Source organism: Lutra lutra, chromosome 15, assembly GCF_902655055.1.
Source record: "Lutra lutra chromosome 15, mLutLut1.2, whole genome shotgun sequence".
Lineage (NCBI taxonomy): Eukaryota > Metazoa > Chordata > Mammalia > Carnivora > Mustelidae > Lutra > Lutra lutra.
The window spans coordinates 5978381-5995929 of record NC_062292.1 but is presented as its reverse complement, the minus strand read 5'-3'; the positions used below and the strand labels follow the sequence as shown (position 1 = coordinate 5995929).

The 17549-nt window shown below is 39.1% G+C and overlaps 1 protein-coding gene across 1 annotated transcript in view; it reads right to left on the bottom strand.

Annotated features, from left to right (window-relative positions):
- FMN2 (formin 2) overlaps positions 1–17549 on the bottom strand; it is a 359646-nt gene that overhangs the window by 272572 nt on the left and 69525 nt on the right. Inside the window, exon 3 of the mRNA XM_047705078.1 lies at positions 2261–2408. Within this exon, the coding sequence (XP_047561034.1) occupies positions 2261–2408 (148 nt within the window). The remainder of the gene's footprint in view (positions 1–2260; positions 2409–17549) is intronic.

Below are 17549 nucleotides of genomic sequence, written 5' to 3'. Positions count from 1 at the left end.
CTCCAGCATACAAAATCAATAATATACTTCGAAACTCTTTTAAAGAGCCTTAAAATTTTAGAGGAAAATGTTAATATTTCGAAGAAGTGGAGAAAGGCATACTAGGGAAGAAAAAAATGAAAATATGACACTGGTCATGATGTAAAACACAAGACAGGGACGACTGCCAAGACACTGCTCAAGGGAACTATCGATTCTACCCTATCTACACCTGGCTGCTTCCTAGCAAGAAGTTAAAGTGTTTAACACGGGTAACATAGTGCACTTAACAGAAGCAATCCTTTTAGTTGTGTGTTTTTCTTTTTATAACTATGCTTTTGTGTGATTATTTTCAGGTATTATCATATTAGAACCCCTTCATCTCTGATGATATATGCATTAAGGAACTCTAGACCTTGGCCCTTGATCGATTGTACCATGTTCCAAGAAATTCTGAGCCCTATGTGGGACAAAGTTTCCTACTCTTCTCTCTCATTTGTTGTTCATTTCAGGGAGTATAAGTCCACCTAGTGAACACTCAGCCGTGTTTCAGAAGCATCAGACATTAAAAAGGGGACATGTGCGGTTCAGTGTGGGCCCCCCATTCTGGGCTTCAGTAGAAAGAAGAAAGGTATAAGCATCCCTTCAGACAGTGGAATAAAAAACGGGATTATGAATGCTACATTCACTTTGGAAAGGGGACTAGAATAAAATCCTTAACACTGTGGGTCACTGCTGGTTTTAAAGGGAACTCATGAGGAAGTAATAAAGATGTCAAATAATAATAATGATGATAACAATAGCAACAATTATACGAAGCCTGACATTGCATTCTGATTGCTAACTCTATGCCTGAACATGCATTAACTGAGATAATTTTCAAAACAGCCCTATGTGGTAGATGCTATTCTTCCCGACATTCTACAGGGTCGGAAACTGAGTATAGGGATTAAGGAATTTACCTGACCTTACAAAGCTCCAGGCTCTTATCTTATACTCTTTTATTACAAATCCAGATTAATGACTTTCTCTCTACAAACCAATGAGGAAAAAAATTGTTTTAAATTTTTTTAGACATATTAACTTATTTGAGAGAGAGAGAGAGAGACAGTGGGGGTCAGGATCAGAGGGAAAGGGAGAGAAAGGACCTCAGACTCCCTGCTGATCGTGGAGCCCAACGCGGGTCTCAATTTCACAACCCTGAGATCAGGACCTGAGCCGAAACCAAGAGTCAGACACTTAACCGACTGAGCCACCCAGGTGCCCCAAAAAGTAAAAATTTGTAACTCTAACACTTGTGCTACTATTGAGGAAAATTTGGTGCGGGGTACATTTCTGAACAGCAATAACGCTCTTTGATGCACTCTCCACTTCTGAGTCAGTCCACTGAGAAGTCAGGAGTTTATTATACCAAAAAGAAAAACTTCTTTAAAAAAGGAATTAAACAACCAAATTTCACAAAACATGATTACACAAATAGGATTCTTAATTCCTTAGAAAACACAAAGCGTTTTCCCACTTTCAGTCTTCATATAAAGCTGATATTAATCTCACGCTATCTTCCCAGCCGATAACGCAAAATACTTGAAGACAACAAAAGATGCAAAGAGAAAAACAACCAAAAAGAAAAATTTTAGAGAAGAATAAATACATCTGAACACTGTACAGGTTTGGAAAGATTACTTAAAATGTTGTTCAATGAAACTTTTCTGTGTCCCCATCATCTCTGAAGGTAAAGAAGAGGATCAAGAAAAGCACAAGCAGGGGCGCCCAGGGGCCTCGGCGGGTTAAGCCTCTGTCTTCGGCTCAGGTCATGGGTCCTGGGATCGAGCCCCACACCGGGCTCTCTGCTCAGCGGGGAGTCTGCTCCCCTCCCCCCACCACCTGCCTCTCTGCCTACTTGTGATCTCTCTCTGTTAAATAAAATCTTTAAAAAAAAAAAAAAAAAGGAAAGCCGTTAGGGAAGAGTCAGAGTGGAGAAGTAAGGTGGACACCACCTTTGAAGGCAACGGACAGAAATTTCCTTTTGTCATTCTCAGTCCACAGAGGTGCATGACTCCTGTCATCTCAGGCAGTGGGTAAAGCTCACCACCTGAAGTGGTAGTTCACAAATTTGCGTCTACACAATAATAACTGGGTAACTCCAGTGTCCCTTTCCCTAAAATTCTGACTCAGCAGCCTTGAAGGTGGAGCATAACAATTTTCAATGTAACGAGGCTCCCAGCACCTGTACATGGGACCGCTGCAGATCGTAACCCAAGAAACTGCCCCGGGGCCGCACCTTTTTCAGCATCCTTCGGCCCGTGTTCTTCATCAGGAGGCTTCGATGGTGGCCGAACGGACGAGGCTCGCCTGGGAAACTGCCCTTCCGTGTAGTCCAGTGAGTGAGTGGGCTGACTGACCGCAGCCCAGGTGTAAAGTTGATCTTGCTGCAGTAACACATAAATAAATAAATGTAAAGCTATTTTAATTCAGTTATGAAAAAAAAAGTTTTTGGATCACTGCGCTACAACGTCATTTCTATCACATATATGCACACACACGTCTATCATACGTGTATACACACACACATGGGAGTGTTGCATATACACATATATCAAACATTAAAACAGCACTGCACACTACCTGATGTAGGCTCATAAACATTCTTTCATAAAGTCATTTCACTTTCATGACAATACTTGTCTCAACTTTTCTTTTTTTTTTTTTAAAGATTTTATTTTTTTATATGACAGAGACACAGGGAGGGAAGGAACGCAAGCAGGGGGAGTCAGAGAGGGAGAAGCAGGCTTCCAGCAGAGCAGGGAGCCCAATGTGCGGCTCGGTCCCAGAACCCTGGGATCATGACCTGAGCCAAAGGCAGACCCTTAACGACTGGGCCACCCAGGAGCCCCTCAACTTCTTTTCCATAGCAAAATCTAAGTCTTTCTTTGGTGGTAGAGATGCCATGTGAGGCTGCAGAAATCATAGGATCAGAAAGTCCAGACATTCGATCGGAGCCCTCCCTGAACTCGCATGTTTAAGACATTTGAATATCATGTCCCTTTAAAGGTGGTGTAAACACTTGTAGCAAAGTCAAAGGACAGGCTGTGCTTGAGCACCAGGGCACAATAACAGCTTCCTTGCTCTCAACAACAAAAAGCCTAGGAAACCAACTTATCTTGGGTCCAGGCTGGGGACTGGTTAGGATTGAAACCATGAAAAAGCAAACGAACCTGCCAAGAATAAAAGAATTGGACAGGGATCGTCTGGCAAAGTGCTTCCCAGCCGCAGACCGACAGAATCTGGACGGAATGAGAAGAAGGCTCAAAATTACACCTAGGGCCAGGGAGCACAGTGGGAATCTCACAGAGGAGGCCACTCTGAGGCTTATGAAGACCTTGAAAAACTGCTCCTTAGGATTTCGGAATAACATGTTTAACCATGTTAGGACGTATGCACTCAGTATGTGCAAGCCCCCAGTCTCTTTGGGACACTTTCCTTACTTAGAATATTTCCCCATAGCTTTTGATCAACATAAAGTAAGGCAAAGAAAACAACAGTATGGTAGAGGTTGAGAACAAATAAAAAACAAAACAAAAAATATCTATATGTATATCACAATCACCATGTTGAGGCTCTAGTTTAAACAGGGTTAATCAAGGACAAGCATTGCTATTTCCATCATGTGTTTAATAAATTAGTCTAAGAAATTCACAAACTATCATTCAGCATAGATAGTAAGATACAACACGTCTGTAGATTTAAGCTTTGCCATTAGGGACATTGGCCCTGATTGACAATTCAGACTCCCGGGATTGGCTTTTATCAATAGGAAAGGGTCGGGGCACCTGGGTGGCTCAGTGGGTTAAGCCTCTGCCTCAGGTCATGATCTCAGGGTCCTGGGATCGAGCCCTGCATCAGGCTCTCTGCTCAGTGGGGAGCCTACTTCCCCCTCTCTCTCTACCTGCCTCTCTGCCTACTTGTGATCTCTGTCTGTCAAATAAATAAATTTAAATAAATAAGAAAGGGTCACACTGCAGATCTGGGCAAGCATTTCAGCTATCCATACCTCCTTCAACTATTCATACCTTGATCAACGCCAAAGGCTTCGCTATGTAGCATAGTGAATGTCAGAAATAGCTTCTCACTGCTGAAATTAGTAGTTTAATTAAAGTGATGTGAGAAATAAGCTCTCCCTAGTGAAACTACAATAATTCAGTTTATGAGGATTGGCAAAAATGCCAGAAGATATCCTCATCCCCACAGGAACAGAATAAGACTTGGGTAAGGGACGGTGTCAAGGCTTGATGCCCTGACAGGACACCACCCAGCCACCGCATCAGAAGAATGTCTCCTTGCTCGTTGCCAACCATCAGGCACAGATTCCTGCCTCTTCCGTGTCTGCAACACATGAACATATCATGGAAAGTGGAGTCAAACGCCTCCCCAGGAAGCAAGCTGCGCCCTGGCTGACAAAGGAACTCTTGCCTAGAGAGCTCCGCCATCTTAGCAACAGACCCTCAGCCTCAAATTTGGCGCCATATAACAAAAGGCCTCAACAGTCAAGGGGATAAACAGTTTCATTTCAGATTTCACAATCCGCCAAAATACAAAGTATGCTAAAAGCACTTTATAAACCTCAAATAAAAAACAACAATAAATTCTGGTCAGTCCTCTAGTTTTTTTAGCCATACCCCAGGACCATAGCACATCACAATGCAGCAACGGTCATCTCAAAATTGCTCCTTCAAAGCATGGAGAAATTAAGCAAAACACAGATTTCTTTCAAGGCTTTTTAACACCTACAGATGCCAACTCTTCAACCTATTGTTTAAATTTTTCTATAGGACTTCCTCCCTCCTTCCAAATTCATTTCTCCATGTTCCTTCAGTCAAGTTTCACTGCACTCAATGCCTATCCAGTTCTGCCACCTCATGGAATCGAATCCCTCAGGGAAGGTCTAGCTGAAGTCCCACCTCACCTGGATCACTCCTGCCTCAGAACACTGATACAGAACCTGCCACCCCTCATTTTGAGGAGTAATGGCATGCTACCCAGGTTAGTGGCTTACCACTTTCCTGAGTGCATCTGATCTTTCCCCAAATGGACCGAGAACTCCTTTAGCACATGAAGTATGTACACAGGTCCTATAAATCTCCCCTATCACTTGATGACAGGACAATGACTACTCGTGGTGATAACCCTACTTGTCTACTGGATTAACAGAATTACCAGACACAAAAGAAATAAAACAATGGCTTGTCAATATGAGCCATGGCAGTAGCTGGTAATCTTATTTTCCTTCATTTACTCAACAGGGTACTGAAAAGGTACTTTGAGGCTATCAGATGAAAAGAAAGCTATTAAGTCACCAGTTCTACCTACCCTAGCAGCAATTATGCAATATAAAGAAAAATAGGGAGTTCATGAAACTCCTAAGATATTATCAGTGCGGCACCATAGACAAATCTCTTAGCTTTACGAGGTCTTGATGGTCTCAGCAGTAAATCAGTAAAAATGCCTACCTCAGTCTTTTTTATAGGGTTGGCATGAAGCCAGAGCAAATACTATGTGGAAAGAGTTATGAAAATGACATGTTGTTATTCAAAAATAACACATCATGAGTACCACTTGTTTTGACTTTTTAAAATCTATGTTTGATTAGGACATTTCTTGTACTTAAAAAATCCTTTCCAGAGGAATTCAAAATTGTCATCATATGTACATATCAAGATACAGAACTCACACTACATCTTTGCTTTATGACGGGAAGCTCGTTCAGCAAACTCTGGTCTCCAAAGTTGTCTTGGCATTTGCACTGATTGTTCCTAAATTTTGAATTTAATTAGTGATTGCTCTGTGGTCTTTCCTTAACCATCCACGAATGTCTTTTTTTCTGTTATTTTTTTCTAACATTTCAGAAATATATTTGTTATTTTCCCAAATAGGCTTATTAGCCCCTCGCTCCAACTACCATATCCTGTAACCCTCCTTTCCCCCAGAATATTGTTCTGTACACACAGCAGACACACCATGAGTATTAAGGAACTACAAGGGTCAAGAGCAATAAAAAATTTTTTTTGACAAATCAAATCATAACTTTATATCTGAGTTAAAACAGGATTATGTTCCCATGACACTGCTCCCACTCCTTTAAATTCTTGAAATCTGTTTGATTTTTGTTGAACTGGATCATTTCTTCCTGTTAAAGAAAACAAATATAAGCTTTCCACCATGGACAGATCAGAAGATTTAAAATCACACACTAAAAGTGACATAAATAGGCCATAAGCCCACTATCTCAAAAAAGAAAGAACAGTTACATTTGGCAGACATTTGATAAAAACCCCAAAACAACTCAGAGCTGTAATCCATAGTTTTAGAGAACCCACTGGAAAATATAATAGAGTTAGACAGTCTAAGAATGCTTCATTGAGATTTTTCAAGTCAAAGTGAGGATTTAGTTGTCACCTTAAAATGTCAGGTTAATATTTTTCTGATAGTGCTTTATGCAAGAAAATTTCATTGTCCATTAATCTGTATGTTAAAGTACAATCTAAACTATTCTCTGAGAGGAAGTATTGCCCTTCCCATTGGTATTCCTATAACTCATCAGATGGGATGTCCATACATGTGAGGATAAATCTTACTTTGGGGTTCCTCACTTCCTCAGAAACTCTCAGCACTGCCCATGCTCAAGTGTCCACCAGGCTAATAAATCTGTATTTGAGTGGTAAAATATAGAACTGTATCTCAGATATTCCAGGAAGTACAATCCCCCATCAAATATCAGAAGTTTGACCGGGGTGAATATATGTTTTCAAATTAGTGTTTGAGTTTTCCTTGAGTAAATACCCACAGCAGAATACTGGATCGTATGGTAATACTATTTTTTATTTCTTGAGGAAACTCCACATGGTTTTCGACAGTGGTTGCATCAACTTGTGTCCCCACCACAGTGTACAAGGGTAACATTTTCTCCATATCCTCTCCAATATTTCTTATTTCTTGTCTTTTTGCTATTAGCCATTCGGACCAGTGGGGGTGTTATCTCATTGTAGTTTGGACTTGCATTTCTGGGATGATTAGTGATGTTGAGAATCATTTCTTTCTGCTGGCCATCTGTTATGTCTCTTTGGAAAAATGTCTATTCAGGTCCTCTGTTCCTATGTTCACTGCAACATTATTTACAATTGGCAAGATATGGACACAGCTGAAGAGTCCATCAACAGATGAACAGATAAAGAAGGTGTGGGGCACATGCTAACACACACACACACACACACACACACACACAGCCACACACATACAGACACACTGGATTATTACTCGGCCGTGAAAAAGAATGGGATCTTGTCACTTGTAACACAGACGGACTTATTACACTAAGTGAAATAAATCAGAGAAAAACAAATACTATATGATTTCACTTATACGTGGAATCTAAAAAGAAAAACAAATGAGAAAACAAACAAGAGGGGCACCTGGCTAGCTCATACGGTTGTTTCAGCTCAGGTGATGACCTAAGGGTCCTGGGAGAGGGCCCCGCATCAGGCTCCCTGTTCAGTGACAAGTCTACCTCTCCTTTTCCCTCTGTGATCTCTGTCACTTTCATTCTCTCAAATAAATAAATAAAATATTAAGAAAGAAAGAGAGAGAGAGAGAGAGGAAGGAGGGAAGGAAGGAATAAATAAACAAGAGATACAGACTTATAAATACAGAGAACTGGTAGTTGCCAGAAGGGATAGGAGAAATAGGTGAAGGGGATTCAAGAGGTACTAACCTCCAGTTACAAAACAGGGAAGTCAGGAAGACGTAAAGTCCAGGACAGGGAATTATAATCAATAATACTGATAACGTTGTACAGTGACAGATGGTACCTATATTTATTGTGGTAAACAGTGTGTACAATTTTATTTAGAGAGGGAGAGAGATCAACAGTGGGGGTTGGGGGAGAGAGAGAGAACCTCAAGCAGACCCCCACTAATGGTACCTATATTTATTGTGGTAAACAGTGTGTACAATTTTATTTATTTTAGAGAGGGAGAGAGATCAACAGTGGGGGTTGGGGGAGAGAGAGAGAACCTCAAGCAGACCCCCGCTAAGCGTGGAGCCAGATGTGGAGCTCAGTTCCAGGATCCTGAGATCATGGCCTAAGCCGAAATCAAGAGTCGGCCACTTAGCCAACTGTGTTATGCATCTGAAACTTTACAACACTGTATGTCAATTATCCATAAATAATATTTTTAAGCTTGACAGAGGGAGAAAACAGCAGCAGCAAAGTATGCCCCTCATCCATTTCTTCACATGTAATATATTCCCCCACCGAGTGCATAGATAAAATCTACCTCCAGCCACCCAAGGGCCCTTTTACCTATACCTGGATCTACCGGCCTCAAGAGTTCCTTCACCTGAAAGCTGTGCATGGGTGCGACACTAAGAAAGAGAGACTGCTATGTCCATTAAAAGAAGACAGCTGATAATATTCATCCCATCACACAATATTTTCTACAGGAGAGTTCTGAAGATAATTTTATTCCCAATCTTAGAATTTTATAGCTTAGCCGAAAAAATTAAATATTTAGATGGCATCTTGAGTTTGTTTATACTTTTTCCATTTATGGACCACTGTATTAACCAAATTGTTTATTGTTTTGGCTATTAAAAAACTTAAGTACATGGCCCACCTGCCACATGTTTCAGAATTCCAGAATACATGTTTCTTATCAGCCTCTTTCCTGGCTCCATTTTATTCTTTGTCTTTTTTTCTTTTTCTTTCCACTGGCAGCTAATTTTTTTAATGATATCTTTGTTTTCTTACAAATCATTGTAATTAATTTTGTAATAAGCCAGCAATAAATTATAATTAGCAGATGAATGATGAAAGATCCATTTCTATGCCTATTTTGGCTCATTTGAACTTTTTATTTCATGACTGTCAGAAAAAACGTAGATCTATGATAGTGGACCAAATTGTACTCTTAATATTTTGGCTTGCATTGACAATTTAATTATAAAACCACAACAACAACAAAAACCAATAACACAACTCTATAGAATTGCTTTGGGGTAGGAGAAATAAGAAAAATTAAGCCTCATCAGTACCACACATGACAGCATGCCCTGGGTATATTATTGTCTACAATGAACGTCTTCTGTAGCTATAATCATAGTGCACATGCTTTACTCTAGATTTCTTTAAATCATTGCATCATTGTCACACTTATATTTCTGCCTCAGTCTTGACACAATTAACATTATATTATACTCACTTAATCAACTCTAAACAGAACATGTGAATGTGATTGCTCAAATCATCCCTGGCTGGCATTTAAATCAGAAGTTATAAACCTAGAAGGGTATACAAAAAAGACAAATACAAAAGAATAATAAGGGTAACATCAAAAAGACAATCTACAGAAGAGTCAGAGTCGTTGAAAATGTTTCAGGATAATATAAAGGGTTATTTTCTTAGCTATGGAAAAACATTCCATGCTGATCAACTGGAAAAACAAATATTATTAAAATGTCTACACTACCCAAGCAATCTACACATTTAATGCGATCCCTACCAAAATACCGCCAGCATTTTTACAGAGCTAGAACAGCCCTAAAAATTCTATGGAACCAAGACCCTGAATAACCAAAGCAATCTTGAAAAAGAAAAGCAAAGCTGCAGGCATCACAAGTCCAGACATCAAGATACATTACAAAGCAGTAGTGATCAAAACAGTATGGTACTGGCACAAAAATAGACACCTAGAAAGATAGAACAGAACAGAAAACCTAGAAGTGAACCCACAATTATATGTTCAATTGATGTTTGACAAAACAGGAAAGAATACCCCACAGGAAAAAGATGGTCTCTTCCACAAACGGTGTTGGGAAAACTGGAGAGCAACATGCGAAAGAAGGAAACCTGACCACTTTCTTAGCCCATGCACAAAAATAAATTCAAAGTGGATTAAAGATCTACATGTGAGACCAGAAAACATAAAAATCCTGGTAAAGAACACTGGTGGTAACCTCGTTGACATTAGCTAGGTGTCCTGAAGCAAAGGAAACAAAATCAAAAATAAACTATTGGGACTACATCAAAACAAAAACTTCTGCACAGGGAAGTAAACAATCAGCTCAACAAGAAGGCAACCTACAGAATGGGAGGAGATATTTGCAAATGACATATCTAATAAAATATAGAAAGAACTTTTAGAAGTCAACACCCAAATCCAAAATATAGAAAGAACTTATAGAAGTCAACACCAAGAAAACAAACAATCCAATGAAAAATGGACAGAAGACATAAACTGATATTTTTCAAAAAAAAAAAAAAAAAAGACCTACAGATGGCCAATAGGCACAGGAAAAATGTTCAACATTACTGATCCTCAGGGAAAATACAATCAAAACCACAATGAGATAGTGCCTCACTCCTATAAGAGTAGCTAAAAACAACACAAGAAACAACAGGTGTGACAAGGATGTGGACAAAGAGGATCCCTTTCCATTGCTGGTGGAAATGAAAACTGGAAAACAATATGGAGGTTCCTCAAAAAGTTAGATTTTATTTTTGAAGATTTTTATCTATTTGAGACAGAGAGAGACAGAGCACAAGCAAAGGTAAGGGTAGGCAGAGGGCAAAGCAGGCTTCCTGCTGAGCAAGGAGCCCAATGTGGGACTCGATCCCAAAACCTTAGGATCATGATCTGAGTCAAAGGCAGATGCTTAACTGACTGAGCCACCCAAGCGTCCCTACAAACTAGATTTTAGACCAAAAACTATAACAAGAGATGAAGAAGGGCATTATATCATAATAAGGGGTCTACCCATCAAGAAGATCTAAGAATTGTAAATATTTATGTTCTCCACTTCCGACATTCAAATATATAAATTAATAATAAACATAAAGAAACTCATGCATAATAATACAATAATAGTAGGCAATGTTAACAAACCCTCTTATAGCCAAAGGACAGACCATCTAAGCAGTAAATCAACAAGGAAACAAGGGCTTTGAATGACACACTGGATCAGAGGGACTTAACAGATAAATTCAGAACATTTCATCCTAAAGCAGCAGAATACTCTTTTTTTTTTTTCAAAGGCACATGGAACATTTTCCAGAGTATCACATATTGGGTCACAAATCAATCCTCAACAAGTACAGAAAGGTCGCAATTATACCATGCATATTTTCAGACCACAACGCTATGAAATGAAGTCAACCACAAGAAAAAAATTGGAATAACCACAAATCCTACTAAAGAATGAATGGATTAACCAGGAAATTAAAGAAGAAATTTTTAAATATACATGGAAACAAATGAAAATGAAGACATCACAGTCCAAAAATTGGGGATGCAGCAAAGGCAGTCCTAAGAGGGAACTATATTGCGCTAAAGGCCTTCCTCAAGAAACAAGGAAAATCTCAAGTATACAACCTAGCTTTACACCTAAAGGAGCTAAAAAAGAAAAAGCAAATAAAGCCTAAAGCCAGTAGAAGAAAGGAAATAAGATCAGAGCAGAAATAAAGGATACAGATACAAAACAAACAAAAATAGTACAACACATTAATGAAACTAAGAGCTGGATCTTCAAAAGAATTAACAAAATTGATAAACTCCTAGCCAGAAGTATCAAAAGGAAAAGAGAAAGGACACAAATAAATAAAATCACGAATGAGAGAGGAGATCACAACCAACACAACAGAAATACAAACAATAAGACAGTACTATGAAAAATCATATGCCAACAACTGAGCAATTCCTTGAAGAAATGGACAAATTCCTAGAAACCTACAAATCATCAAAACTGAAACAGGAAGAAAAAGAAAACCATAACCAGCAAAGAAATCCAATCAGTCATCAAAAATCTCCCAAAAGTCCTGGACCAGATGGCTTCCCAGGGGAATTCTACCAAGACATTTAAGGAAGAGTTGGCACTTATGCTTCTCAAACTGTTCCAAAAAATAGAAGTGGGAGGAAAACTTCCAAACTGCTGCTATGAAGCCAGCATTACCTTGATTCCAAAATCAAACAAAGACCCCACTAAAAAGGAGAATTATAGGTCAATATTCCAGATAAACATGAATGCAAAAATTCTCAATAAAATACTAGCAAATCGAATCCAACAGGACAATAAAAGAATTATTCACCACGATCAAGTGGGATTTATTCCTGGTCTGCAGGGTTGGTTCAATATTAGCAAATCAATGCATGTGATTCCACACTAAGAAAAGAGGACACGAACCATGTGATCCTGTCAACAGATGGCAGTAAAAGCACTTGACAAAATATAGCGTTGTGCCTTGATACAAACACTCCACAAAGCAGGGACAGATGTGAATATACTCCAACACATAAAGGCCACACCCAGCAGACCCACAGCTAATACCGTCCTCGAAAGGGAAAAATTGAGAACCTTTCCCCTTCGGTCAGGAACAAGATAGGGACTATTTAACATAGTACTGGAAGTCTTAGCCTCAGCAAGCAGACAACAAAAGAAACAAAAGGCATCCAAATTAGCAAGGAAGCGGCCAGACTTCCACTTTCTGCAGACGACATGATACTCAATGTAGAAAACTTGAAAGACTCCACCAAAACACTGCTAGAATGATACAGGAATTCATCATAGTTGCAGGATATAAAATCAACGTGCAAAATCTGTTGCATTTATGGGGCGTCTGGGTGGCTTAAAGCCTCTGCCTTCAGCTCAGGTCGTGATCCCAGGGTCCTGGGATCAAGCCTTGAGTCGGGCTCTCTGCTCAGCGGGGAGCCTGCTTCCCTTCCTCTCTCTCTGCTTGTGATCTCTGTCTGTCAAATAAATAAATAAAATCCTTTTTTAAAAAATTTGTTGCATTTTAATACACCAATGACGAAGTAGCGAAAGACAAATCAAGCAATCAATCCCATGTGCAAATTCACCAAAACCAGTGATACACCTAGGGAATAAACCTAACTAGCAAAGTTAAAGATACGTACTCTGAAAACTATAGAACACTTGTGAAAGAAATGGAAGAGGACACAAAGGAATGGAAAAACATTCCATGCTCCTGGTTTGGATGAACAAACGTTGTTAAAATGTCTATCTTACCCAAAGCAATCTACACATTTCATGCAATCCCTGTGAAAATAACATCATCATTTTTTACAGAGCTAGAACAATCCCAAAATTTGTGTGGAACCAGAAAGACCTCAAAAGCTAAAGCAATTCTGAAAAAAGAAATCAAAACTGGAGGCATCATGATTCTGGATTTCAAGCTTTATTACAAAGCTGTAGTCATCGAGACACTATGGATTAGAACAAAAACAGACACATAGATCAATGGAACAGGATAGAAAACCCAGAAATGAGCCCACAATTATATGGCCAACTAATCTTCAACAAAGCAGGAAAGAATGTCCAATGGAAAAATGTCTCTTCAACAAATGGTGTTGAGAAAACTGGACAGCAACACGCAGAAAAATGAAACTACCACTTTCTTACACCACACACAAAAACAAATTCAAAATGGATGAAAGACCTAAATGTGAGACAGGAAACCATCAAAGCCCTAGAGGAGAACATGGGCAGCAACCTCTTCGACCTTGGCCACAGCAACTTCTTATTAGACACATCTCCAAAGACAAGGAAAAAAAAAGCAAAAATGAATTACTGAGACTTCATCATAATAAAAAGCTTCTGCACACCAAAGGAAAAATTAACAAAACTAAATCTAGCCTACAGAATGGGAGAAGATTTGCCAATGACATATCAGATAAAGGGTTAGTATACGAAATCTATAAAGAGCTTACCAAACCCAATATCCAAAAAACAAATAATCCAGTTAAGAAAAGGGCAAAAGACATGAAGACATTTTTCCAAAGAAGACACCCAGATGACTAACATACCCATGAAGAGATGTTCAATATGATCTTCATTAAGGAAACATAAATCAATATGATGAGATCCCACCTCATACATGTCAGAATGGCTACAATTAACAACACAAGAAACAACAGGTGGTGGCAAGGACGGGGAGAAGAAACCCTCTTTCACAGTTAGTGGGAATGCAAATTGGTGCAGCCACTCTGGAAAACAGTTTGGAGATTCCTCAGAAAGTTACAAATAGAGCTACCCTATGACCTAGCAATTGCAGCTAGATATTTACCCAAAGAAAACAAAAATACAGATTCAAAGGGGTACGTGCACTCTGATGTTTAAACAGCATTATCAACAATAGCAAAACTACAGAAAGAGCCCAAATGTATGTCCGTCAACTGATGACTGGATAAAGAAGTTTTGGCTTATACACACACACACACACACACACACACACACACACACACACACACACACAGGAATATTACTAAGCCATCAAAAAGAAAGAAATCTTGCCATTTTTGATGACATGGATGGAGCTAGAGCATATTATGCTAATTTAAGTCAGTCAGTCAGAGTAAGACAATACCATAAGACCTCACTCATGTGGAATTTAAGAAAAAACAGCCAAACATGTAGGAAGGGGGTAAAGAAAAAAAGGATGAGGGAAACAAGCCATAAGAGACTCTTGAGGATAGAGAACAAATTGAGGGCTTATGGAAGGAGGTGACTGGGGAGCTGGGCTAGACGGGTGATGGGTACTACAGAGGGCACTTGTGATGAGGACTAGGTTTGTATGTAAGTGATGAATCACTGAATTCTACTCCAGAAAACAATACTGTACTGTGTGTAAACTAACTAAAATTTAAATTAAAAAAATACAACTGCCGTATGATCCAGTACTTTCACTTCTAGGTACATGTCCAAAGGAAATGAAAATACGTTATTGAAAAGATGATCTGCCTCCCACATTTACCACAGCATTATTTGCAACAGCCATGAGATGGAAACAGCCTAAGTGTTCATCCGCAGGTGGGTGGACAAAGACGATGTGGTATAAATATATAATGAAATGCTATTCAGCCATGAGAGAAAAGGAAATTCTCCATTTGCCATCACATGGATAGATCTCAAGGACGTTAAGCTGAGATGAGGTCAGACAGAGAAATGGTATCTCTTATATATGGAAAGTAATTATTCATTAAAATTGTCATTGTAAAAGCAGAGAGTAAATTGGAAGTTACCAGGGGCTGGGGGAAGGGAGGAAATGAGAGAGATGTTGTTTAAGGGCACATAGTTGCAAACAGAAAACTAAGTCCCAAAGACCTAATACAGTGTGGTGATCATGGACAACAAAGCCATACTGTAAACATTGCTCAGAGGCCAGATTTCCATTGTTCCCAATACTAGAAGAAACGATAATTATGTGACAAGATAGAAGTGCTAAGGTTACCATGGCAATCTTGTTACAATATAAATATATCAAAACAATATGTACACCTTAAATTTACACGGGGCTGTACATGAAATACAACTTAACTAACATAGTACTTTAAAGTAGCATTTAAAAAATCAAATCCCTAAGGAGCCACTGAATAAAAAAGTGCCTGGCCTCCAGGAAGAAACCTATCGAACTGCAATGAGAGAAAATAAAAATGACTTGAATACATATGAATGGATTTATTACCTTTGTGGATTTAAGTCGCAGTCATTTCACTTTTCTCCAAACTGATAGTTAAAATTAAATGCACTTCTAATCACCATCCCATGTATGCATGTACGTTTCAGTGGATATGACAAACTGCTTCTAAAATTCATAGTAAGAGGACCTCAATCTTTAAAAAAACTCAAAGTGGAAAGACATGAATTCTCAACTTGACATGAAGTCTATTCTAGACATGAAGACGGACAGTAATGCAGCACTAGCATACCATGGTAAAAGTTGGACAGGAATGCACAAACACACAGTAGAGTAGAACAGAGATCCACATACCAGTCTCTTACCCATCAGATAATAATGTAGGACCTCTCCACCTTATACACCTAAGATGTCTACAGTGACTATATATCAATATAGAAAAGACAAAGCAACAAAGCTTTGCAAAGATAATATAGGAGGACATCTTGTTGCTTGTATAGCAGGCAAAGACTTTTAAACAGGGCATTTGATATACTACCTGTCAATGAAAAGGCTAATAATTTGGACTTTTTTTAAAGATTTTATTTATTTATTTGACAGAGATCACAAGTAGGCAGACAGGGAGGCAGGGGGTGGGGAAGCAGGCTCCCCACTGAGCAGAGAGCGCGATGAGGGGCTCAATCCCAGGACCCTGAGATCATGACCTGAGCAAAGGCAGAGGCTTTAACCCACTAAGCCACCCAGGTGCCCCAATTTGGACTACATTTAAAGGAATCACCGAAAGACACCATGAAGTAAAACAAAGGATTCGAATCCATAATAAAGATTGCTACGGTCACCAAGAAATTATAATCAACCTATAGAAAAAATGAATAAGAAGCTTCAAAGAAGACTATACAAATAAATGTATGAAAATAACACCTACAATAATGACCAAAGAAAGGTAAGTTCAAATCAGAATGGCATAGCATTACACATCCATCTAAGTGGTTAAAGTCATCAATATAGTAGCAATAACAATAATAAAAGTGACAATACCAAAATCGCCAAGAAGGTAAAGCAATGGGAATTCTCATATGTTCCTGATGAAACTGTAAATTGGTAAAAAAGCACTTTGGAAAAGCATTAAGCCACACCTCATAAAACTGAATACATGCATGTCCTACAACCTAGCAGTTCTACTCCTTGGGATATACCCAACAGAAATGTGTACATGGTCATCCACGGAAATGTTCACAAACACCGGTAACTGCATTATTTGTATCACTCAAGACAGAAAGCTGGTATGTTCAAAAACAGCAGAACAGCTAGACAATATATGAAATCTTCATACCATGGAGAGACTCTACGAAAAAGAAAATGAACGATAACTCTGCACAAACTACAAACTGAATGTGAGCAAAAGAAACAGACCCAGAAAAATGCAAACTTCGGAGTACTCAAAGTTCTAGAAGCAGATAAAATTAAACTACGGTATTTTAGGACTGAAACCAGTGTAGTAAAATCATAAGGAAAAGTAAGTTGTGATTACCATACAAGTCAGGACATCAATCACCTTTGGCAGCAAGGAATGGGAATGAGAGGACGTTTCTGAGATGCCGTCAATGTTTGATTGTTTGAGGCCACAGTGACACAGGGGATAGATCTGCGATAAATCACTGAGTTACACTTCTGTACTTTTCTATATGTAAGCTGTATTTCCCAGCATAAAAGCTTTTTTAAAAACTGAATTTCCTGTTTGGCTCAGTCAGTTAAGCATCAGACTCTTGATTTCAGCTCAGGTCATGATCTCAGGGTTGTGAGATCGAGCCCCGAGTGCAACTGCACAATGAGTGTGGTGCTTAAGGTATATCGTCTCTCCCTCTTCCTCTGCCCCTACCCCACTGCCTACGCTCTCTCCCTCTCTCTCCCTCTCTCCCTCTCTGAACAAGACTGAATTGCCACGATAGATATATGGAGAAATAAACTCACCACGTGTATGTGGGTCTAATTCCTAGGAGCTCTATTCTGTTCCGTTGATCTCTGGGTCCACAAGTGTATTCTCACGCCCAGAGCACACTGTCCTAACAGACAGAGTTTTACCATCAGT